Genomic DNA, 21,700 nt, shown 5'->3' on the forward strand with positions numbered 1-21,700 from the left:
AGACAAGGGGAGTGAGGGGGAGGTGTGTTTGTTGGTGGCACTCTGAAGTCATTTGAAATGGCAGAGAATGATCCTTTGAATGTGGAGGCTGATGGAATTTAAAAAAAAAGTGAGGACAAGGGCTACCCGATCACACTGTTGAGTGTTGGAAAGTCGCAAGGGCAGAAAGAAGGGTGATACTTTGGATACAGTTGAGGGTCCTGTCAACCACACAGTGTGGAAAGCTATATGATTATGGAAGAAGCAAGTCACGTCAGCAGTATTGTTTTGGAAGGTGGCATCATCTGAACAAATGCTACGTAGGTGAAGGAACTGAGAGAACGGGCTGGAGTCCTTGCAGGGCATAAAGGTGTGACAAGGTGTAGCAAAAGTTACATTGGGAGTTAGTTGCTTTGTAGTGGATTGCAGTGAACAGTTTATTGCCCAAAATAGAGAGACAGAAAGGAATCGATTTGGAGTGAATTACAGCGTCGTACAAAGCTGCACTGATATCTATTGGGAAGGGGAACTAACAGAACTTGATTTCTTCTTTGATGTTGAGATTGTTCCAGCATTTGTTGCCATTCCAAATACCCTTTCATAGCTATTTCAAAAAGGGAAATTAGGAGTCAACCAAATCATTACATATTTGGATTCAAATACAGCCAACCAGCTAAGAGTGGCTGATTGTCTTTCCTAAAAAAGACAGTAGTGAACCAGATCTATTTTTCACAAGAATGATAATATCTGTAATAACCTTGAAAGTAAGCTTGGTATTCAAAATTTCTAACTCATTGATTTTAAATTCCACCAGCTTCCATGACAGGATTTGAACTCATATCCCAAGAGTATTAACCTGGGCCTCTGGACTGATATAGTGGTAATGTCACTGGACAACATCTCTTCTTAAACCTAGCAGAAATTACTGTTGATGGTATGAGCAGATATGCTTAATTTCTAGTATTATAATAAGATTAACTTGTTAATTTTACATAGATTGTTTGTGAAAACTGGTAACACCACAAAACCATGCAGCGTAAGAAACAATTATTTGCTTAAATCATAGACATTATCACTGCTGAACTCCCAACTAACAATATCCTAATGGTTACCACAGACAAGAAATTGAACTAGGCCACCCATATAAATACTGTAACTACAAAAGCAGGTCAGAGGGTAGGAATTCTATTACAATTAACTAATTTCTTATCTCCCCCAGTGTAAACAAGTGTACTGATAATAATAAAATATCAACATAATTATTTACAATTAATATATTCAACTATGTCACAGTTCTTTCTACAGGATTAACTTAAATAAAGTACCCATAGTGGATCAGTGGCATTAACAAAAGAAAAATACAAGACCTAAACTCTTACCAAGTTTTTCAGCAACGTTGAAAGCTCCTTTGTGAGTGTTGAAAATTTAACAAAAGCTGTGCCAAGATCAGGATTATCACGACTTAAAAAATTACTACCAAATTTATCTAGTGCTTGTGCATAGTTCTCTTCATTTTGCACGTGTTCTGTAAAAGAAGCAAGAAAACATGACATGTAGTCATTTTCCACATTTAACTTCATTCACTAGTAACGTACTAAATGTTGGCTGTGTAACATTGTCCATTCCTATTCCTGAAAGTCAGTTGTTGAAGTTTGATACAGGAAACCATCTTTACCCAACACTTAATTTGTGGAATATGTATTGCAAGAATACACTTCCTAATTCAAAATCAGACCACAGTTTCTGCAAGGTGGTTCTTTCTACATGTTCAAGTTAAATGTCAGATAATGCCATGCACCTGAAAAGCAAGTAAACAGTATAGAATGAACAGAATAAATCTAACCAATTAGGATGACAGAAGTAAAGCTATTTCACATGTATCAATAGTTAAGACGGGGCCAGACCAACCTCCTTAAAAATATAATTGAGATATCCTAGATCTAACGTTTTACTTTGAAAAAGACAAGTTTAAGGCACTGAGGTCCAGAGGCAATTAGATTGGTCAAACCACCAGGTTTGGAGCAAAACACATTCCTTTCAGAAACTATAGTTAAAACACAAAACAAAAGGAATAAGATATGAAATAACTATTGGAAAACTTAACAGAATAACACATTATTAAACTTTTAAACAGCAACTGTCCCAACATAGTACCATCCCATAAACAAAGGCAAATTCAGGTGAAACAGATTGTCTAACATGCAATTCTAGTAGCAAGAGCAGAACCCAAGCTTTTAGCTGTTGTAGTGAAAGGAATAACAGTTGACAGGTCCAAAATTCCACCAGCTACTGAAAAGCCAAACCAAAATCCTAGCTGTGAGAGCTTGACCCAGCCCTTCATGCTGCTTTTATTGTTCTAACTTTGTAAAACAAACCCAAGGCTTCAACAGCTGTTTACTTTATTGGATGGCAACAGACCATTTGTCTCCTCTGTCTCAACCTCTCAAAAGAAACACCAGGACAAAATATACCTCTTACAGCCACAGCATCGTCACAATATGGGATATAATCAATGCTAGAAAGTTAATCAAATTAGATGCTGCTGCAGGGGAAATACAAGTAATATCATTATCATATGTAACACAAAAATGCCCATCATTTGTATTACAATCTTGTTCTCAGATGATGTATTGTTGAATTCACTTGACATTCTACTTTGGCTACATTACCAAAAATAAAACTATTGAAATAGTCAGCTTTGTGCTGTGATTCCAAGCCTCAGTGACAAAGCAAGGCAAGTTCAAACTTTGGCTTGTCTCATGCATTAAAGAGAGAAAACTTGCATCCGTTGATTTATTTTACAATGACGTTCCAAGTTATCATACCATTAGATAGTTAATTTTAATCAATCTGCTGGTGTCGGTGTGTTACAGGTTACAAGGCCCCTAGGTTGCTGTACTAACATCTACTTTCACATTGTGTTCGAGTTAGACAGCGATGAGAGGCTTCAACTTTCATTCAGTCATATGGGTGACAACGAATCTCTTCAACTCTTACCATTTTGACAGGCACTAGAAGGAAATTCACTATGAAAATCAACTCACTGCACACATTATTAATGCACCTTCTTTGGCACCAAGTAGGACAAAACCAGAATTTTTAAACTCCAAGGTAGGAATACTATCCACTTGGTGACAAGGCCTCCATTATTAGCGATTTAATATTAGCTTAAATAGAGTTACAGTAACTTTCCTTTAGTCACTATTTGCAGTACATATCAAATATGAACATTTTCATTTAAATCACCATTTCCAATGTAACGGTCTTGTGCACACGCAACCCTTTCGTTTCATTTGTTCACAAGATATAGGTGTCACTGGTTTGACAAATATTTATTGCTCATTCCAATTTGCCCTTGAGAAGCTGATGGTGAGCAACATTTTTGAAGTCCGTAGACCATGGATGACAGATGGGCCAGCAGTGCTGACATGAAAAGGAATGGTACAGAAGTTCCAGATCAGAACAGCTTGTGGCTTGAAGGGAAACAAGGTAGAGCGGCATTCGAGACTTGTTACCTTGTTGTTCAAGGGGGCATAGGCGTAGAAGCTACTGTTGAAGGTGCCTTGGTTTGTCATTCTAGTCAGCGCACCTTGTAGATGGCACACACGACTGTCATTGCGCATCAAGGAAAGAGTGAATGAACGTCAAATCAGCTGAACAGGGTGCCAAATAAGACGACTGCTTTGTCATGGGTAACACTTAATCTCTCCATGTGTTGCAAGAGCAACACTCATCCCAGCAAGCAGAAAGCATTACACCACATTTCTGATTTATGCCTGGTACATGATAGACGGGCTTTGAGTGTGTTAGGAAGAAAGTTACATGCTGCAGAATTCCTGGTCTGATGTACTTCTGTAGCCATATCCAGTTCAGTTTCTGGTCAATGGTAATGCTCATGGTGTTCAGAGTAGGAGTAATTCAGTGAACGTAATGTCATTGAACATCAAGGGGAGAGATTTGGATTCTTTTGTTAGAGACTGTCTTTGTCTGGCACGTATGTTACTTTACTTTAAGCCTGAAGTACAGTCAACAAAGGCTGGTAACATCATGCAATCATCAGCAAATCTCTAATTTTTAAACAATATAACAGAAGGTCAAAGAAACAGAAAGATAGTTGGGGAAAGTACACTAGCCACAGCAAAATATTGCAGATGATATCCAGGAATTATATTCATTTCCCTTCATACTAGAGGAATCCCATCAGTGGGAGACTCTGTCCCTCGGCCATCATTGCCTCCAGGTTTTCCTCAGGTTTCTTAATGCCATACCCAAAAAAACGCTACCTCAAAATGTCATGAGCATGCACTCTCACCTCCAGTTTTCAATTCTTTTGCTCATAATTGGTCCATGCCCCAGAGGATCCAATGAAAAGCACACCCAACATCGGGGAGCAAGTCATTCCTGATGCCACTTAATTATACTGTTGATGATCCCTTCCATCGTGCTGATGATCAAGAGTAGATTGACGGGGCTCTAGCTGGACCAGCTCAACTTGTGCAGATAAGCCAATGGTTTATGTTTAGCGGCAACTCTAACCCACTCCCATAATCCTATTAGCTCAAATTAATTTTCAAGTGTGAGGATATCATCGTATGTTTATCAGAATGAAAACTCACTCCACTGAAATGAAACAAGGCTTCATTTTTCACAGATGTAAAGCTTCTCCTTGCGAGCAGATTGAGAAATTACGTTTCCTTAAAATTTTCATGGAGTTTATGCCCAAACCTCTCCAACGTATCCACAACCTGCAAGGATCCAATGCAGCAGCAAAACAAAAATCTCTAAAATACAACAGAACAGTTTCGTTGAACTCAAATCACAAGGGTAAACCCTACTCAGAAAGATACTGATATTCACACTTAGTGATAAACAGAAATGGATGGATCATACAGCAGAGACAAGACAGGTAAACCTTCAGTCACAGGATATCCTGAATTGATCACAACAGATGCAAAGTATAATTTCCTCTCCAAATTTCACAATTCAAAAATTGAAGGCAAGGTTAAATTAAACAGTTTAAAAGGTTTATGAAGTTTATGGCATTGTATTAACTTTCCGTTGAACTTGAACGATAGGATTCAAAACTTCATTTCAAGGAATGTTGATGCAAGCTATGAGCTTCAGTAAATTGTACATTCTCTTACTATTCAGCTGGTATATTTTTGCTCAGTGGACACATTAGATTCTTTTTGTAAGAATCAATACGATTAGCTGATTTACAGAGTCTGAAACTTTCCCTTTAGTCACTGCACCACAAAGTCTGATGTAACAAGGTTTCCACCAACTAGCCTGCCCCAGTAGTTTACGCTATCCATGTTAGAAATTAGGTCATGTGTGAAGGAGCATGTTGTTTAAACTGCAACCTGGGATAGTTGAATTTCAGGGGCACTCCGATGCTCCACTCAATGTTACTCAAGTTCCAGTCTTCCAACTGTACTATCAACAAACTGCCCTTTTCAAGCAGGTGTCTTAGCTTTGCATTTAGAAAATCTTACCAACTCGTGTAGATAATAGGGAAGAAGTAAGATGTAGTACATCTAGGATTTCCAAAATGCATTTAAAAAGATTCCAAAGGAAAAAGTTAATAGGCAACTTAAGAGCTCATGGGAATACTTATTAGCAAGGATACAGAATTGGTTTAATGGACAGAAGTCTTTAAAAGGGGCATTATCAACTTGATAGGTCATGACAAGTAGACTGCCACAAGAATAGTACTGAGATCTCAGCTGTTTCTAACCTATACTATATTAACGTCAGGCAGAGAGACAATAGTGCAACTAAATTTGATGATGTAAAGCTAGGTGAGGTTATGATCTTCATTGTGACCCATTATTGATTTTATTTTAAGAAAATGGTATTTACAGAAAGAATGAATCCACAAGGTTCACAGTTGAAAAAGTCAAAAATCTAAATATTGTTAACTACATTAGAAACAGGCAGAAAGGATAATGCTGTATTAAGCAGCGTCATTTAGACTCAAGCAAACTTAACTCCAAATTCTTTCAAAAAACTCACTTGACCTGCATCACAAAAACGTCAAAAGCAGCTGTCAATATAAAATTAGATTAACCACTTGAGTGGAGTACCACGAAAATTCCTACAGGGATTGAGATTTATTGGGCCTGCTCTGACTTTCAGCAAATCATTTCACATCTCCTATAACACTCATGGCTTTCGACTACCAGTTCAACACTAGTCATGGAAGTGTCTTAAGTGTAGCATAGGATGTTGAAATTTTCCTGGTTCTAATATTCTTTAGCTCTCTCTCAGCTTGGCTATCCCACAAGTCCAAATTGCTGGAGTACTTCATTTATCTAGGTTCTTAAAGCCCTCCTAACTAGCACTGAAAATTTCAACCGAACCCGGCTTGAAAAGGGATGTTCTCCACTGCCACCCTGTTGTAAACCAAAAGCTGCTTGAATTTAGGGTCATACCCAGAATATGCTCAACCTTTTAAATGACTTCTTTTTTAAACATCATTTCTCTCAGCTTGGGCACATGGTCAATTACTGGAAGAAAGCACTTTTTAACAACAATTCTTTGAAAAGTCAAGTTCTTCAAGGGATTAATCACCTGAACACAAGTTTCTCCCCCAAAAGGAACATGGTCCATCACAGTGGTAATGCAAGCTACAAAAGGAGGACAGAGGTACTGCGATGGGTTAAGCAACTGTGTACAAGATGATGGGAAAAATTTGTAGGTTACATATATCCTGGCATGTAAGTTGACCAAGCCTACAAGGTAACTCAATTTTTCAGCCTTAATCATGCTTTTTGCCTATATTCAACATAAAAAGGTTGATAGGGGACGCAAAGGGTGGGAGTATCTACTCCCCACACACATCAGCTTCAGGTTTATATTTCTTACTAAAGTCTATCACATTTCTGTAGGGATTGAAGGTCAATTTTTGTGTTGTCAAGGAGATTATAAACAAAGGAATAAAAGAAGTCTTACTACAATTAACAGGGCTTTACTCAGGTTTTTTTTCTGATGAAGGATCTAGGCCCGAAACGTCAGCTTTTGTGCTCCTAAGATGCTGCTTGGCCTGCTGTGTTCATCCAGCTCCGCACTTGGTTATCTCTTTTACTGAGACCACACCTGTAATATCTGCATAGGTGCAGTTTTAGTTTTCTAATTTAAGGAAAGGTATCCTGGCCCCACTGGAGACAGTCCTGTAAAGTTTTATTCAATTAGCAGTGGATTGAGAAGGTTGTCCTGTAATTTCTAGATTGCTAAAAAAAGGGACAGATAAAATAGATGTAGGATGTTTCCTTGTACAAAGCAGAGCAACCTCGAAGTTACAGGACAAATGGATGAAAAATATAACTTCATGCATGTTCTCTGGAGTGTGTGAGAATTACGGACAAGTTCATTGACACTTTCATCATTATGATGTTGGTTAACAAGAAAGACAGTCATAAAAGGTTGTTTCCACTAGCTGGGGAATCTTAAAAACAAGATGCTGGGATAGTCTCAGGATAAGTAGGCAAATCATTCAGGACTGAAAGAGTAGGGAAAGTTTGTTGTTAATCTGTGAATCTTTGAATTATTTATATAAAGGAGGCCGTGAATGCTCCAAATATAGCTTCATAAGGTTAATATACTAGACAGGATCACATGGTGTTTGGATTAATTTATTCACTTGGAAGGAAGACTGGCTAACCAACAGAGTTGAAATAAAGTTTTTTTTTGGCTGACAAGTTGTAACTAATGGGTGACAGTCCTCAGGCTCCAAGCATTCGCAATCCATAGTGACGTCTTGGATATGGGAAAATAAAGTGCTGGAGCCAAAGTTGCACATGACAGTTAAATAGGTGGGAAAGTTACCTGCAATCAAATAAGAAATTTACAAATTAGTATGGACAGGGAATGTGAATGGGCCAAGATATGGGAGATAAACTTTAATGTAGCTAAGCAAAACTTTACCCACTTTGGTCTGAGGAATAGAAAGGCAACTCATCTAAAAATGGAAAGAAACTTCATGTTTCAGAGCAGAGGGATCTGGATGCCCATGTGTTGCGAACCACAAAACAACTAGCTTGCAGGTACAGCAAGCAACGAGGTAAAGAAATGCATCTATTGCTTTTTAAAAAGTGGACATGTGTTGCTGCATTGTGTAAAGCATTAGGGAGACTGTAACTAGAGTACTGCATATAGTTTTGGTCTCCTCGAGTTGGGGACAGGGACAATGTACTTGTCTTGTAGGCAAGTCAGAGTAGGTTCACTAGATTGATTCCAGACAGGATGAGTCTGTCTTATGAGGAGAGATTGGGCAGTTCAGGTTTATGTTCTGAGGCTGAGAAAATGAGGGGAGATCTAATTAAGGTATACAAGATGTTAAAGGGGACTGACAAAATAGAGGTAAGATGTTTCCTTATATGAAGTCTAGAACGAGGGGGGGTCACACTTTCAGGATAAGGGGTAGCATATTTAAAACAGAAGAAATTACTTTTCCTCAAAAGGACTGTGAATATGTGGAACTCACTGGCCCAGACTGCAGAGTGCAGTGTATGCTGGGACCATAGGTAAATTTAAAGGAGGAGATAGAGATTTTTAAGTTGTGATGCGTTGGAGGGTTACGAAGAGGGGGCAAAAAATGGAGCGGAGGCCAAGGGGAGATCGGCTGATTGTATCAAATGGTAGAGTAGGGTTGAGGGCTGAATTACCTACTTCTGTTCCATGTTCTTGTGTTCTCAAGGTTGAAGGGAACACATTTGTGTTCTCAAGAAATTAAGGGATGAGAAACAGATGCAAATAGTGTTGAGTCCCAAAGCAATTTGTGATGGTACTGAATGGCAGAGGAGGCTCAGTGTGCTATATGGCCTATTACTATTTATGTCCTTTTGTAAAAAAAACCACACTGCATCAGCAAACAAAATTTCTAAGATCTGCATCATCATCTATGGAGAAACAACAACTTCCACTAGCAAGTGTTGATACTAAGTGGCTAATTTTTCAAACTGTCTTTTTATGTTTTACTTAAAAATGCTAGTGTACTGAATTTGCTTAAAGAAACTGTATTGACAAACTAACATGAAAACAAACTGACTGGAGAACAATGTACTTGAATTCATCTTGTAAAAGGTGCATTGTAAATTTTTAAATACAAAAATAAACTTACTTGAAGGTGTCATCGGAAGACTTAATTTGAAATTATCACTGACTGAACATACCCACATATCTTGGGACTTTTTGGAAAGAACACTTTGTAAAGACAGCAGGGAGAAATGTTGTGTTGGTTAACAAAACAAAAAAACAAGCTGCTCAACTTAAGTCATCAAGTACAGACAGAGATTTATGGATGTGAACCGAGACAATTTGCTTGAGAGTTTTGCGTTAATTTTATCCTCCCAGTTCTCTCCTTCTGCAAAGCTCTGCTTAAAGTTTAACTGTTTAAAAACTCACAGGAAGATTCATTTCCAAAGCAGAAGGTTCCTACAGGAGAAGTCTCTATTACAGTAACCCAAAAAGTGATCTAAACACAAATCTGGAATCCACTACCTATTGAAAAATAAAAAGCAGCCAGCCAGTCTTAGCTAATTCGCAAAAATACCCCAAGTGAGAACATTAAACATCATTTATGTTCATTAGATACCTAACAAATCACGAGATATCTTGACAATAAATTTCGGCTAAAGGCCAACATCTGAACAACCTGTGAATGATTATTTTTCCTGAATTTAACTGTCACTTGGCAAAAGAAAATTTTAAAACTACAGTGCTCATTTTCTCCCCAGATTTGGAAGGGTTGCACTAGTTTTCAGGTCATAGTTTTATAATACTATTTTTTGAAAAAAATACAGTGACTACTGGGTGGGGGGGGGGGGGGGGAGAGAAGAGACATGGATAGGTGATGAACTGATTCCTTTCTAACTAGGTCACAATACCATATGCACTACTTTGAAAATACAAAAAGAATAAAAAAGCAAATCAAAAAAAACTTACCTTGACCTGAAGTGTTTATTGATTTTGCCGATTTCTTCACCTTTTGTAGTGCAGTTTTATCCAAATCTAAAGTCTATGGAAAAAGAGCAGTGAAAAAAAAAATTACATTTAATTCTAACCACATCAACATGTACTTCCCTTCTATAATTTGATTGTACTTATCTAATAATTTGAAAAAAGGAAAATATGCAACTAACTCAAATTTTCTGTATTCTCTCCCCCAATCCCTGTAACTTGCCCTCTCCATGCCAAGCAGAACATTAGAGATCTTGACAATTCAATCTAAACAAGCATTTAAATGAAGTCAAACTACTTTAAGACTGGATTCTCAAAAACAACTAATATGTTACTAGACAGAAGCAACAACAATTAGGTTTTTTTTAAAAATTGCATCTACCTCGTACTTTTGCACTTCAATTTTATAACTTCCTTTTGAGAGATCCAACAATCATGAAAGATTCTATACAAATGCAAGGCTTGGTTTCTTTCAGGGCCACCGGATATACCAAAAACTTTTCAGGAAGTACTTAATTAGCTGCAATGTAGCTACTCTTGAAACATAGTAACAAGGCATCTAAATTATACACAGCAAACTCCAATATACAGCCATGTGGAATACTCCAATAGTGAACCTTGCTTACGTTGGTTGATGGATGAGCATTGGCTTGAACTCTAGGGATATGCTCTGGTTCTCCTTTGAGATTGTGCCATTGATTCTTCATGCCCAGCTGAGGGCATAAAACATCAGTTTAAGCTTTCACTTGACTCAGCACTTCTGATAGTGAGGTTTGAGCTCAACCCTCAACTTTTTGCATCAGAGGCAAAAAATGCCAGAGAGCAAAAGCAAAAGATAATAATTAATCCAATTGGTTTGTCACTTCAAGTATCTATTGGCCTAGATTTTCTTGAGCAGCGCAAGATTTTCTCACCATTTATTTTTCATTCAGACCATAAGACAGGAGCACAAGCTGTCATTGAGTCTGCTTCATCATTCACTAAGATCATGGCTAATGTGATAACCTTTGACTCCACTTTTCTGTCTTTTCCCTACAGCATTGATTTCATAACTGATTAAAATCCATATTTCACCTTGAATACACTTAGCGAACCAGTTTCTACCGCTCTCTGGTGAAGAATTCTACAGATTCATCACCCTCAAGAAAATCCTCCTAATCAGTGTCTAGAATGGGCAACCTCTTTCTGGTCTCTGGTCCTAGATGGTGTCACATGGGAAACATCCGCTCTGCATCTACTGTCAAGTTGTAACATCTTGAGTGCTTCAATTAAAGTCACTGTGCATTCTTCCAAATTCCAACAAGCATTGGAACAACCAACTTAATCTCTCCTCAAAAGGGTTCCTCTCAATCTGGTATGAGCCTAGTGAGCCATCTCTGGACTGCCTCTAATGACAGTGTATTTTTCCAGAAGGGGAAATAAAATACTGTTCAGTATTCCAACTGGGGTCTGTCTGATGCCTTTTAAAAGGTTTAGCAAAACATCCCTACATTTATACCCTTTTCACCTTGAAATCAAAGCCAACATTCCATCTGCCTTCCCTATCATCAGCTAACCTTGGATGTTATCATTGAGAGACTCATAGATGAGGACTCTGAATCTCTGTTCCGCAGCATTTCATCATTAAAACAACATTCAGCTCCCTTATTCTTCCTTCCAAGGTGTACACCCTCACATTTGACAAGGTTCTGCCCACTCACAAATTGATTATGTCCCTCTGCAGCATCTCTGCCTCCTCATGGCTTGTGTTCCCATCTATTTTTGGGTCATTCAAGTAAATCACATCCACTGCTTCCAATTTATCCATCCTGCTTCTTACCACCTCAAGAGGATTTAAGGAACTTTGACAAACATAAGTTTTCCATCACTGAGACAGTCTCACTTCGCTTAATCATTTAATCTATGCTAAATGCAGTGATATCATATCCTTCAAATGAAGCTTGACAGTTTTCCCAAAAAACAGCTAAGTGAACTAGCCCATAGTTGTCTCTTATTGTCTCCTTCCCTTTCTAAATTAAGTTGTTCTATTGGCTGTTTTCCAAACCGCCGGGACTTATAGTGCATCCACTACGTATGTAGCTAGTTCTTCGAATATTTTATGATGCATCCCATCAGGTTCAAGGCACCTATCAGTTTTTACCCTCATTCATTTCCTTAGCACTTTTTCCTTGAGTAATAATTAGATTTATTTTGTCCTCCTTTTGCCCCATGATTTACTGATTTTGGAATTTTACAGTGTCTTCTACTGTGAAGACTGAAAGCATGCCCATATACTTTCAACAGGGTTGCCAGCCACTTGTTTGTTCAAATACCATGACTTGAAGGGCCAGGGAAACACCACTGATCCTCTAACTAAGAGAGTTGCAAAAGTCCTCAGAGTGAAAAGTAGATATGACAAATATTTAAGTATCTAATTTCTCATCTTGAACAATGCTTTCTAACAGACATACAAACGTAATTCAGCTGGAACAAAAAAGGGAAAAGTATGTATATATTCACAGAAAATCAGAATTGATACTTGCAAACATGTTTTAGGTCCCAGGGAGATTGTTCATTAGTTTTTTTTTAAAAAATATGTTTATTACAATGTTAAAACCTATTTACAACTCAATTTTCAGTCCTCACTACAAGACCAGTGGTAAATGCGAAAGGTTCTTTCCCATTTAATAGCTTGTTGTTAGCTACCATAAGGGAAAACCACAGCAGGAAAGTGTGTAAATCCTCTGCATCACTTATCAACTTCTAGGCTTCCACATTTAATTAACTATATATAGACAGCACAATTCATTGTTACTTTAATCTTGCAATATCCATGAGCCATAAGAACCTCACTGCTCATCAGGTTGTAATAACTGGACAATTGTGATCCAAAATAACCATGCTGGACAATACACAAGAAACCCATTACTGTCTCACCTTGGAGAATAAATCAAATGGATATGGAGCTTTTGCCCAACAGAAAAAGACTAAAGATGGGCATAATTAGAAGTATTCAATTTGGATATTTGAATTTGCATAAAACAGCTGAAAAAGAGGACATTTATTGAAGATAGAGAAAAGGATTGACTGAACGTAAAGAAATACTGGTTTATTGAGAGAACCAAAATATTTACGAGGACAGAGGAAGCCCTTCAGTCCTAGTACATCCATGAAACTGCAACGTCACTGGATTTGCATTAATCCACCCCTTCCCCATATCCGATCAAACTGAGACACTTTGAACATTCCTTTTAGAGTCACAACTGAATTAACCTCAAGCATGGTTTCAGACAATGCATTCAGAAAGCTGATGACCTCTTCCATCCAGAAGAAGGGCAGCAGATACATGGGAACACCGCCACATACAAGTACCCCTCCAAGCCACTCACCATCCTGACTTGCTGCCAGGTAAAAATCCAGGAATACCCTCCCAAAAGAAAATTGTGGGTCAATTCACAGCAGGCTAACTGTAGTCATTCAAGGCAGTACACCACCACGTTCAAGGGCCACTTAGGATGGGCAATAAATGCTGGCCAACCAGTGACACGCACTGCCCACAAATGAAGTTTGAAAAAAGAAAAGAATCAATGTACATACTATTTTGCATCTAGTTAACAACATTAATAGCTGAATTATGAATCTTAAATTTTACTTTTTTGTTTTATTTCTTCTGTCATTCATACAGCATCTCAGTTATGGCAGCTGTGATAGTTACACCATCAAGATTAGACCTGATAACTATCTACAATGTTTCTATCATTAATGCATCTACTACACAAATTTAGATGAAATTATCTGAGATGGCTTGCTTACCGTGTGTACCTCACTTAAGAGTTGTACATCCCCTAATAATTGTTCTTATTTTGGGTTATGTGCTAGTGAGCATTATGAATGATTGGGAAAGTTATCTTGGTGAGGACTAGCCCTGAAGTGCTTATCTCAGTACGGACAGGAGTTGGCCTCGTCTTGCTCCATTGTTCGCCCTTGCTGTCCGAGTTCCAGGGCCTTTCAGAGTACTGAATTAGAGACTTAACTCTTTCGCTTTGTTGTCTGATTACCTTGCTGTATTAGCAGTTTAAATTTAAAGCTATGGCTCCCTTTGAGGTTTTTTTTTAAAACCATGTTTCTATCTAAATTAAACATTCCCATCATTTATAAGTGAACTTTTCTAATAACTGCAATCTAAAATGTTTGCATTTGTAAAATGTAAAAATATTTTGACACAGTTTCAAAAGAAAATGTTTTTGTTTAAAAGGTAGTTAGCTGATTATTGGAGCATAAGCTCGGCGAGCACTTGCTTTTGCTTTCAGGATGGCTGGTTACCATGTTATCTTGAAATGCAGAACTGAATTTAGGAACTTTTAGTCTAAGTATGGCTTGAGAATTGAATTTTGGGGTCATTCTGTCTAGTTTCACACTTCTTGTGGCTTGTTTGAAAAGCCAGGACAGGAGCTTCTTGATGGGGTACACATACAAGAAATGTAAGAATATTAAAGTCAAAAGTATCATTTAGCAAAATTTGAAGGCATTTCACAAGTTTCATAATGCCTGCTGTTTCTTTGGGAAAGCATACGAAAGAAGACAAAGAAGTACTGCCATTTATTGTTATGAATTGATTAGTTTTAAAACAAATCCTTCTCTTTATTCTCAACACTTGCCCATAAGCAGGTTGCGATTTGATCTCATCCCACACACCCCCCAACATGTTTAAAGCAGTGATGTATTTCCCCACTACGTGGTTATGGTTTCTGCCTTTATAAGAACCGTAATTATGTTGTACAGTCAAACTAGAAGTAGGGTCATCGGCAGTTTTGTAAGCATACATTTGAAAAGGGTAAAAGGTGTTACTCAATTAGCAATAACTTCAATATCAAACAATTAGGGCAGCACGGCAGCTCAGTGGTTAGCACTACAGCATCACAGCACCAGGGACTTGGGCTCAACTTCAGCATGGGGCAACTGTGAACAGTACTGAACATTTAGCATTCATTCATTGGTGAATATCCCCACTTCTGACCTTATTGTGGAGGGAAGTCATTGAAGCAGAAGATGTTGGGTTTAGGACACCACCAAGGAACTTGTGCAGCGATGTCCTGGAGCTGAGACGACTGACTGCCAAGAGCCACAACCATCTTGCTATATGCCAGGTATGATTCCAATCAGCATGGATTGTGCCCCAATACCAACTGATTCCAGTTTTGCTAGGGCATCCTTGATGCTACATTCCATCAAGTACAGCCTTGATGTCAAGGGCTGTCACTCTCATTTCACCTCTGGAATGTAGCTCTTTGGTCCACGTTTGAACCAAAGCTGTAAGTCAGGTCAGGAGCTGACTGACCCTAGTGGAACCCAAACTGGGTATCACTAAAAAAGGTGATTGCTGAGCCAGAACTGTTTGATAGCACTGTTGATGACACCTTCCATCACTTTACTGATGATTGACAGTAGACAGATGGGGCAGTAATTCATCGAGTTGAATTTGTCCTGATTTTTATGTATAGACCATACCTTGGTAACGTTCCACATTGCCAGTGTTACATCTGTCCTGAACAGCTTTCGCAGGGGAGTAACAAGTTCTGGAGCAAAAGACTTCAGTACTATTGCCAGAATATAGTCAGGGTTCAAAGCCTTTGCAGTATCAGTGTCCCCAAGATTACGGCAACTGCTCTGGCCTTGTCTCCTGTGCTGGTGTGCTTAGCACTTCCATCACTGGGAACGGGGAATATTTACGGAGCTGCCTTCACCTCCACGGGAGTTGTTTAATTGTCCACCATTTGTGGCTGGATATGGCGGGGCTAGAGTTTACATCTGATCTGTCAGTTGTGGGATCACTTAGCCCCAGCTATCATGTGCTCTTATGCTGTTTGGCTCAAAAATAGTCTTGCTTGGTAGCTTCAGCAGATCAACACCTCATTTTCAGGTATGCCCAGTGCTGCTCCCGGCATACTCTCCTGCACTCTCCATTGAGCCATGATTGATCACCTGGCTTGATGGTAGTGGTTGAGTGGGCAACATGCCAGGACATGAGATTGCTAACTGTGCTGGAGTATAACTCTACTGCTGTTGATTGTTCTCACTGCCTCATGATTGAGCAGATCTAGTAATTCAAGGCTAGGCAAAGTCTGTCCCATCTAGAATAGTGATAGTGCAACACAACCCAAATGGAGGATATCAACTTCACAAGACTGCATGGTGGCTATTCTTACTGATACTGTCATGTACATATGCATCTGCAGCCAGACTGGTCGGCATGCGGTAGAGTATGTTTTTCCCTCTTGTTGCTTCCCTCAGTCTTCTGTAGACCCTGTCTAACAGCAATGTCCTTTACAACCCATCCAGCTTAAAATCAGTAGTGCGGGTCATTGAAGTCCCCTGTCCAGAGTATATTTTGTGCCCTTGTCACCCTTAGTATTTCCTCCAAATGTTGCTCAACATTGAGGAGTGTTGACTCATCAGCTGAGGGAGGACAGTACATAGTTATCAGCAGGAGATTTCCTTGCCAATGTCAAGCCATGAGACTACATTGGGTCTGGAGTCAATGTTGAGAACTCCCAGGATAATTCCTGAGAAACTTTACAGCACTGTGCCGGCACTTCTGCTGAGTCTGTCCTGCTGGTGGGACAGGGTATATTCAGGGGCGGTGATGGCGGCATCTGGAACTATCATACTTACTGGATCATACTGACAGAATGTACAGCTGGTGCTTGACTAGTCTGTGAGAAAGCTCTCCCAATTTTGGAATTTTGGCACTAGCCCCTAGATATTAGTGGGGGTGGGGGGGCTTTGCAAGATCAACAGAAATTAACTGTAAGCAGAGACTTAGCCAGGAGTCCTGTGTTCAATGTTCACTTGCTCTAGAAGTGTATCATAACATCTCTGAACAAGTTGATTTAAAAATATTATGAACCTAGATTGAACAGTTTCTGTGATTGTCTTTTCCAGTGCTTGGGTCATTGGAGGGTGATCTCATTTCTTTGATATGTAGTGACTGATACAACTGACTGCCCTCTGAAATGGTCTAGAGTTAACCGCATGGCAGTGGGTCTGGAGTCACATGTAGGCCAGACCAGGTAAGGATGGACACGAGTGAACCAGATGGGTTTTTCTGACAATTGACAATGATCTCAGTAGGTTCTTCATTCCAGATTTTTTTTTTGTGAAACCGAATTCAAATTCCACCATTTGCCCCGACAGGATCAGAATCAGGGTCCCAGATCTTTAGCCAAAGCTTCTGACTTAATCGTCTATTGACAATTAATGAGGCAATGGCCTAGTGGTATTATTGCTGGACTGTTAATTCCGAAACCCAGATAACGTTCCGGGGACCCGAGTTCAAACCCTGCCATGGAAGATGGTGGAATCGGAATGCAATAAATATCTGAAATTAAAAAATCTAACGATGACTGAATCCACTGCCAATTGTCAGAAAAAAACCCCAAATCTCGTTCACTAGTGTCCTTTATGGAAGAAAACTGCCACCCTTGCTTGGTCTGGCCTACATGCGATTCCAGACCCACAGCAATGTGGTTGACTCTGAATTGGCCTCTAGGTAATCGGGGGTGGGCAATAAATGCTGCCTAGCCAGTGATGCTGTCATCCCGTGAATGAATGATGGATAATACCACTGGGCTGTAGCTAACCCCTAAACTACATGTTTCCAAACAAGTATCATTGAAAATTTATATATTATGCAGTGCAGTGTACCATTGCTGAAAAATTGAGACTTATCACATCCAAAATAATTATTGCAAGAACAGAAATTGCTGGATAAAACGTAGTTCTGAAGAAAAGTCACCAATCTGAAACATTACCTCTGATTTCTCTCCACAGATACTGCCAGTCCTGCTGAGTTTTTCCAGCAAATTGTTTGCTTCTGACTTCTTATGACATTTTAAATTGCTGTCGTTGGTCTGTTTAATCCAAGTTCATAACATCTCTGAAAAAGTTGCTTTAAAAATATTATGATATACTTCTGGAGCAAGTGAACGTTGAACATAGGACACCTGGCTAGGTCTACACTTACGGTTAATTTCTAATCTACCTGCTCAGAGAAGTAATGGAGCAGGTGGGACCTGAGCCTAGCCTTCAGGCCCAGAGTAAAAGGCACTACTACTACTACTAAACTTCTGAAGTAGGAGAGACTTCAACCTGGTTCAGAGGTTGTGACATTACCACTACACCACATTGAAGTTGTTTGATTCATATCAGCTGACATTCAAAACAGCTTTAAAACACAACTGCTCCACACAGTTCACTTAACATTACTCACCTTTACCTAATTCAGTTTTCTGGCATATAAACAGCCGCGTTATGAAGACTACACTGTATCAAGCCATGAAAAAACCCCACGGAGGACTATTTCCCTGCTGAGCTCAAAAAAAAGATGCATTTTATTTCAATAAAATACTTCTAGCAGTATTTGTGTGATGCGATGTTAAAATGATTTCATTTCAGCATATCTCTGGTTAAATTACTTATTGCAAACAGCAATTGGATAAATTTCCAACTGCACCAGTAACGTTCCTGCAAGAAATCTAGAAACTATTTCACTTACACTAGCATCCAACTCAAAAGCCCAAGCTACAAGTTGTATATTATTCAGATTTTTCAAACATTTTGACTAACTGAACATTGCGGTCCTGTATACTTCCGAGGGACTATTTCTGACTGCTTACTGATGGAAAGACTCTCAAAAAGCCCCTGAATAGTTTGAATTTGATGTTTAAACTACACGGTATCTCGGCACAAAAAAAATGATTTTAAAACTTTGCAGCACTGAACAGACATATTCTAAGGACAAAATGCTCAGACGTTTCCACACTAGACACCTGGTTAAGACTGAAGCAATATCAAATATTCACATTCAATACATCCTTTTAATTTCTCATGTGATGTGTCAATTAGCAGCAATAAATTAAAGTAAATCCGAAAGACTGGCAGATTGCATCAAGCAGCATACCTCTACAACAAAAGGTACTAACGATACCACAACAGCCCTTGCCTGCAAAGCTCCCACTATCTACTAGATAATTCTGACCATGGAGAATTTCAGGGACAACTAATTCAAGATTCTCAGTTGGGGTAAAAAGTTGGTTCACCTGTTGGTACTAAAAGCAACATGCTCGCAGATGAAGAGGACACAAAAACACATCATACTTCTTACAAACCCATTATAAAAAGGTGACAGCCATTCTCTGGTTCATTACCCCAATGTCCTGGTTAGCCAACTTGACCGATTTAGGAGTTAAACAAGCCTGACAGTTATCTGTCAATTGTTAACAGTGTAGTCACCCTGGCAATGCCTCTACCACAACCATTTGCAAAATACAGCCCTTTCCTCACATGCAGAAAGAAATGTTTTTTCCCCTTGAGTTGGTATTCTTGCAAATTGTCCTGTTAAGTGCAAGATGAAAAGATTAACAAGAATGTTTTTCCTCAGCAATCCTCATGTTCTGCATTACTGAAACAACTATATGCCAGTGTTCAATTCCAAATATTTTGAAGCATAAAGGCTTAGAAATGAAGAATTAGACATGTAAAGATATTACTAGCAGAAAATTCAGTAACTGTCCACTTAACTGCACAATAGATTGTGTTTTTAAGAGGCCTTCAAAATTGATTTGGATTCAAAAATCTTAAGTTACTGTGAAAGGCCATTAATCAAAATGAGTGGCTTAGACACACTGATAAAGTAATAACCACCTCCTAGCATATAGGCACAAGACATCACAAGTTATTATTTTTCACATTAAGATTATCTTAGAGAAATGCGTATACTTGCCGATGATTGCACAAATGTAAACACCATTTGCCATCTCCTCAGCTACTAAAGTAGTCCACGTTCAAATGCAACAAGACCTGTATCATATCCAGGCTTGGACTGACAAGGGGCAAATAACATTCACACCACAGACGCCAAGCAATGACCATCTCCAATAAGTGATTATCTAAACACTGTCCTTGGGCATTCAATGATGTTACCATCACTGAATTCCCCCCCATTAACACCACTGACCAGAAACCCAACTGGATTTACCATATAAACAAAGCAGCTGGAGAGGCTCGGAATACTGTAGTGAGTAACTCATCTAACACCGCAAAGTCTATCCATCATCTCCAAAACAAGTCAGGATTGTGGTGCAATACCCCACAAATGGGTGCAGTTCCAACAACATTCAAGAAGCTGGACACTGTCCAGGACAATGCAACCCATTTAAATCAGTACTACATCCACAACCACCTCAGTAGCAGCAGTGCACAATCTACAACATGCACTAAAAAAATTGCTGAGAGATCCTTAGACAACAGCTTCCAAATCTATGATCACTTCCATTCAGAGAGTCTGCAGCAGCAGCTACCAAGGGAATACCACCACATCCAAGCCACACTCATTCCTGATTTGGAAATATATCACCATTCCTTCGTTGTTGCTGAATCAAAATCTGGCAATTCCTTCCCTAACAGCACTGTCGATCAGTCTTCTACACACAGACTGCAGTGACTCAAGCAGCTCACTACCACCTCCAAGGGCAACGTCTCTTTTCAGATATTGATGTTAAAAGAGGTAAATCAAACAGCATTCTTCAGCCATAACTACTTTAAAATGTCAACAATAAAACTTTTACTTAAACTTGTTGCCCAATTCAAGTTATTCTAAAAGCGTACAGGGAAACAAATTCTCAGCTGCAGGTATCTGCATAACATCTTGGGAAACAAGGTGTTCTGCGCATTTGTTGCACACGTTTTGGCTAATAGCATTATATATGTTAGCTTACTTACTTTCCTATTTATGGAGATTTTTAACTTGCTACTCTTTTCATCAGCTTTAAATACAAGCCAGAAATGAATTATTCTAAAATTTGTTTTACATGAGAATGGTGTTTTTCCACGAAATTTGGTTCCTCTTACAAAAACGCACATTTTACTCAGCAATACATTGCTTATCTGCAAAAAGTCAAATGGAATGAGTGCTTATGGTTGCATTAAACAAACAGGTTCAGCAGTAACATTAGCGTGAAACAGCAGTCTAGATCATGATCGGGATGTGGAGGGGAGATCCAGTTTATCAACGTCTGACTTTTGAACACTTCCAATTCTGAACAAAGACCAGGGTGTAATTTCAAAAGATGTGACAGAAGAACATACTGCTTTACATTGTACTTAAGTCAGAATACAAGGCAGAACAAAACAGACTTGCAAGTGGACTCCAGAACAGAATCCATTCACAACTGGGGTCTGTCTGTGCATTATATTCAAAAATCAAAGCAAACAGACTTCATGAATAAGGCTCCATCTATTTAAACTTCAGTGGGGGAGGCCAGGGTTTCATTACGTACTTTTTCCAAGAATACAAGTGACAAAGTTTGACTAAGAATGGCACAAAAAAAAATCACATCCAATTTTAGTCTAAATAATCTCAATTAGTTCAGATTATCTGAAAACACAGAGCACAGCGCCTTAATTTGTTAAACAATAAGTTCAACAAAATTCTTATATTCCTAAAACCTCACCTATGAATTATGCTTATTTCGCTAAGATTTGGGGAAGCCATAGCCTAGTGGCAGGACATTATTCAAGAGGCAGAGATACCCTTCTGAGGGATAGGAGTTTGGATCCAGCCATGGCAGGTGGTAGAATTGGAATTCAATAAGTATCTGGAATCAAGAGTCTAATTATGACTGTGAATCCATGGTCAATTATTGACAAAACCCATCTGGTTCACTAACATCTTTAGGGAAGGAAATTGCAATCTTGCCTGGTCTGGCCGACACGTGATTCCAGA

At 38.9% G+C, this 21,700-nt stretch overlaps 1 protein-coding gene across 10 annotated transcripts in view; it reads right to left on the reverse strand.

Annotated features, from left to right (window-relative positions):
• Nucleotides 1-21,700, reverse strand: part of LOC125451568 (arf-GAP with SH3 domain, ANK repeat and PH domain-containing protein 1-like) — a 313,433-nt gene that overhangs the window by 194,065 nt on the left and 97,668 nt on the right. For all 10 annotated transcript variants that reach the window (XM_059645972.1, XM_059645968.1, XM_059645973.1 and 7 more), the window contains 2 exons: nt 9,925-9,997; nt 1,359-1,504 (listed from right to left, as the gene is read on the reverse strand). In XM_059645972.1, coding sequence (XP_059501955.1) covers nt 1,359-1,504; nt 9,925-9,997 — 219 coding nt within the window. The remainder of the gene's footprint in view (nt 1-1,358; nt 1,505-9,924; nt 9,998-21,700) is intronic.

This window comes from Stegostoma tigrinum, chromosome 5, assembly GCF_030684315.1.
Source record: "Stegostoma tigrinum isolate sSteTig4 chromosome 5, sSteTig4.hap1, whole genome shotgun sequence".
Taxonomy (NCBI): domain Eukaryota; kingdom Metazoa; phylum Chordata; class Chondrichthyes; order Orectolobiformes; family Stegostomatidae; genus Stegostoma; species Stegostoma tigrinum.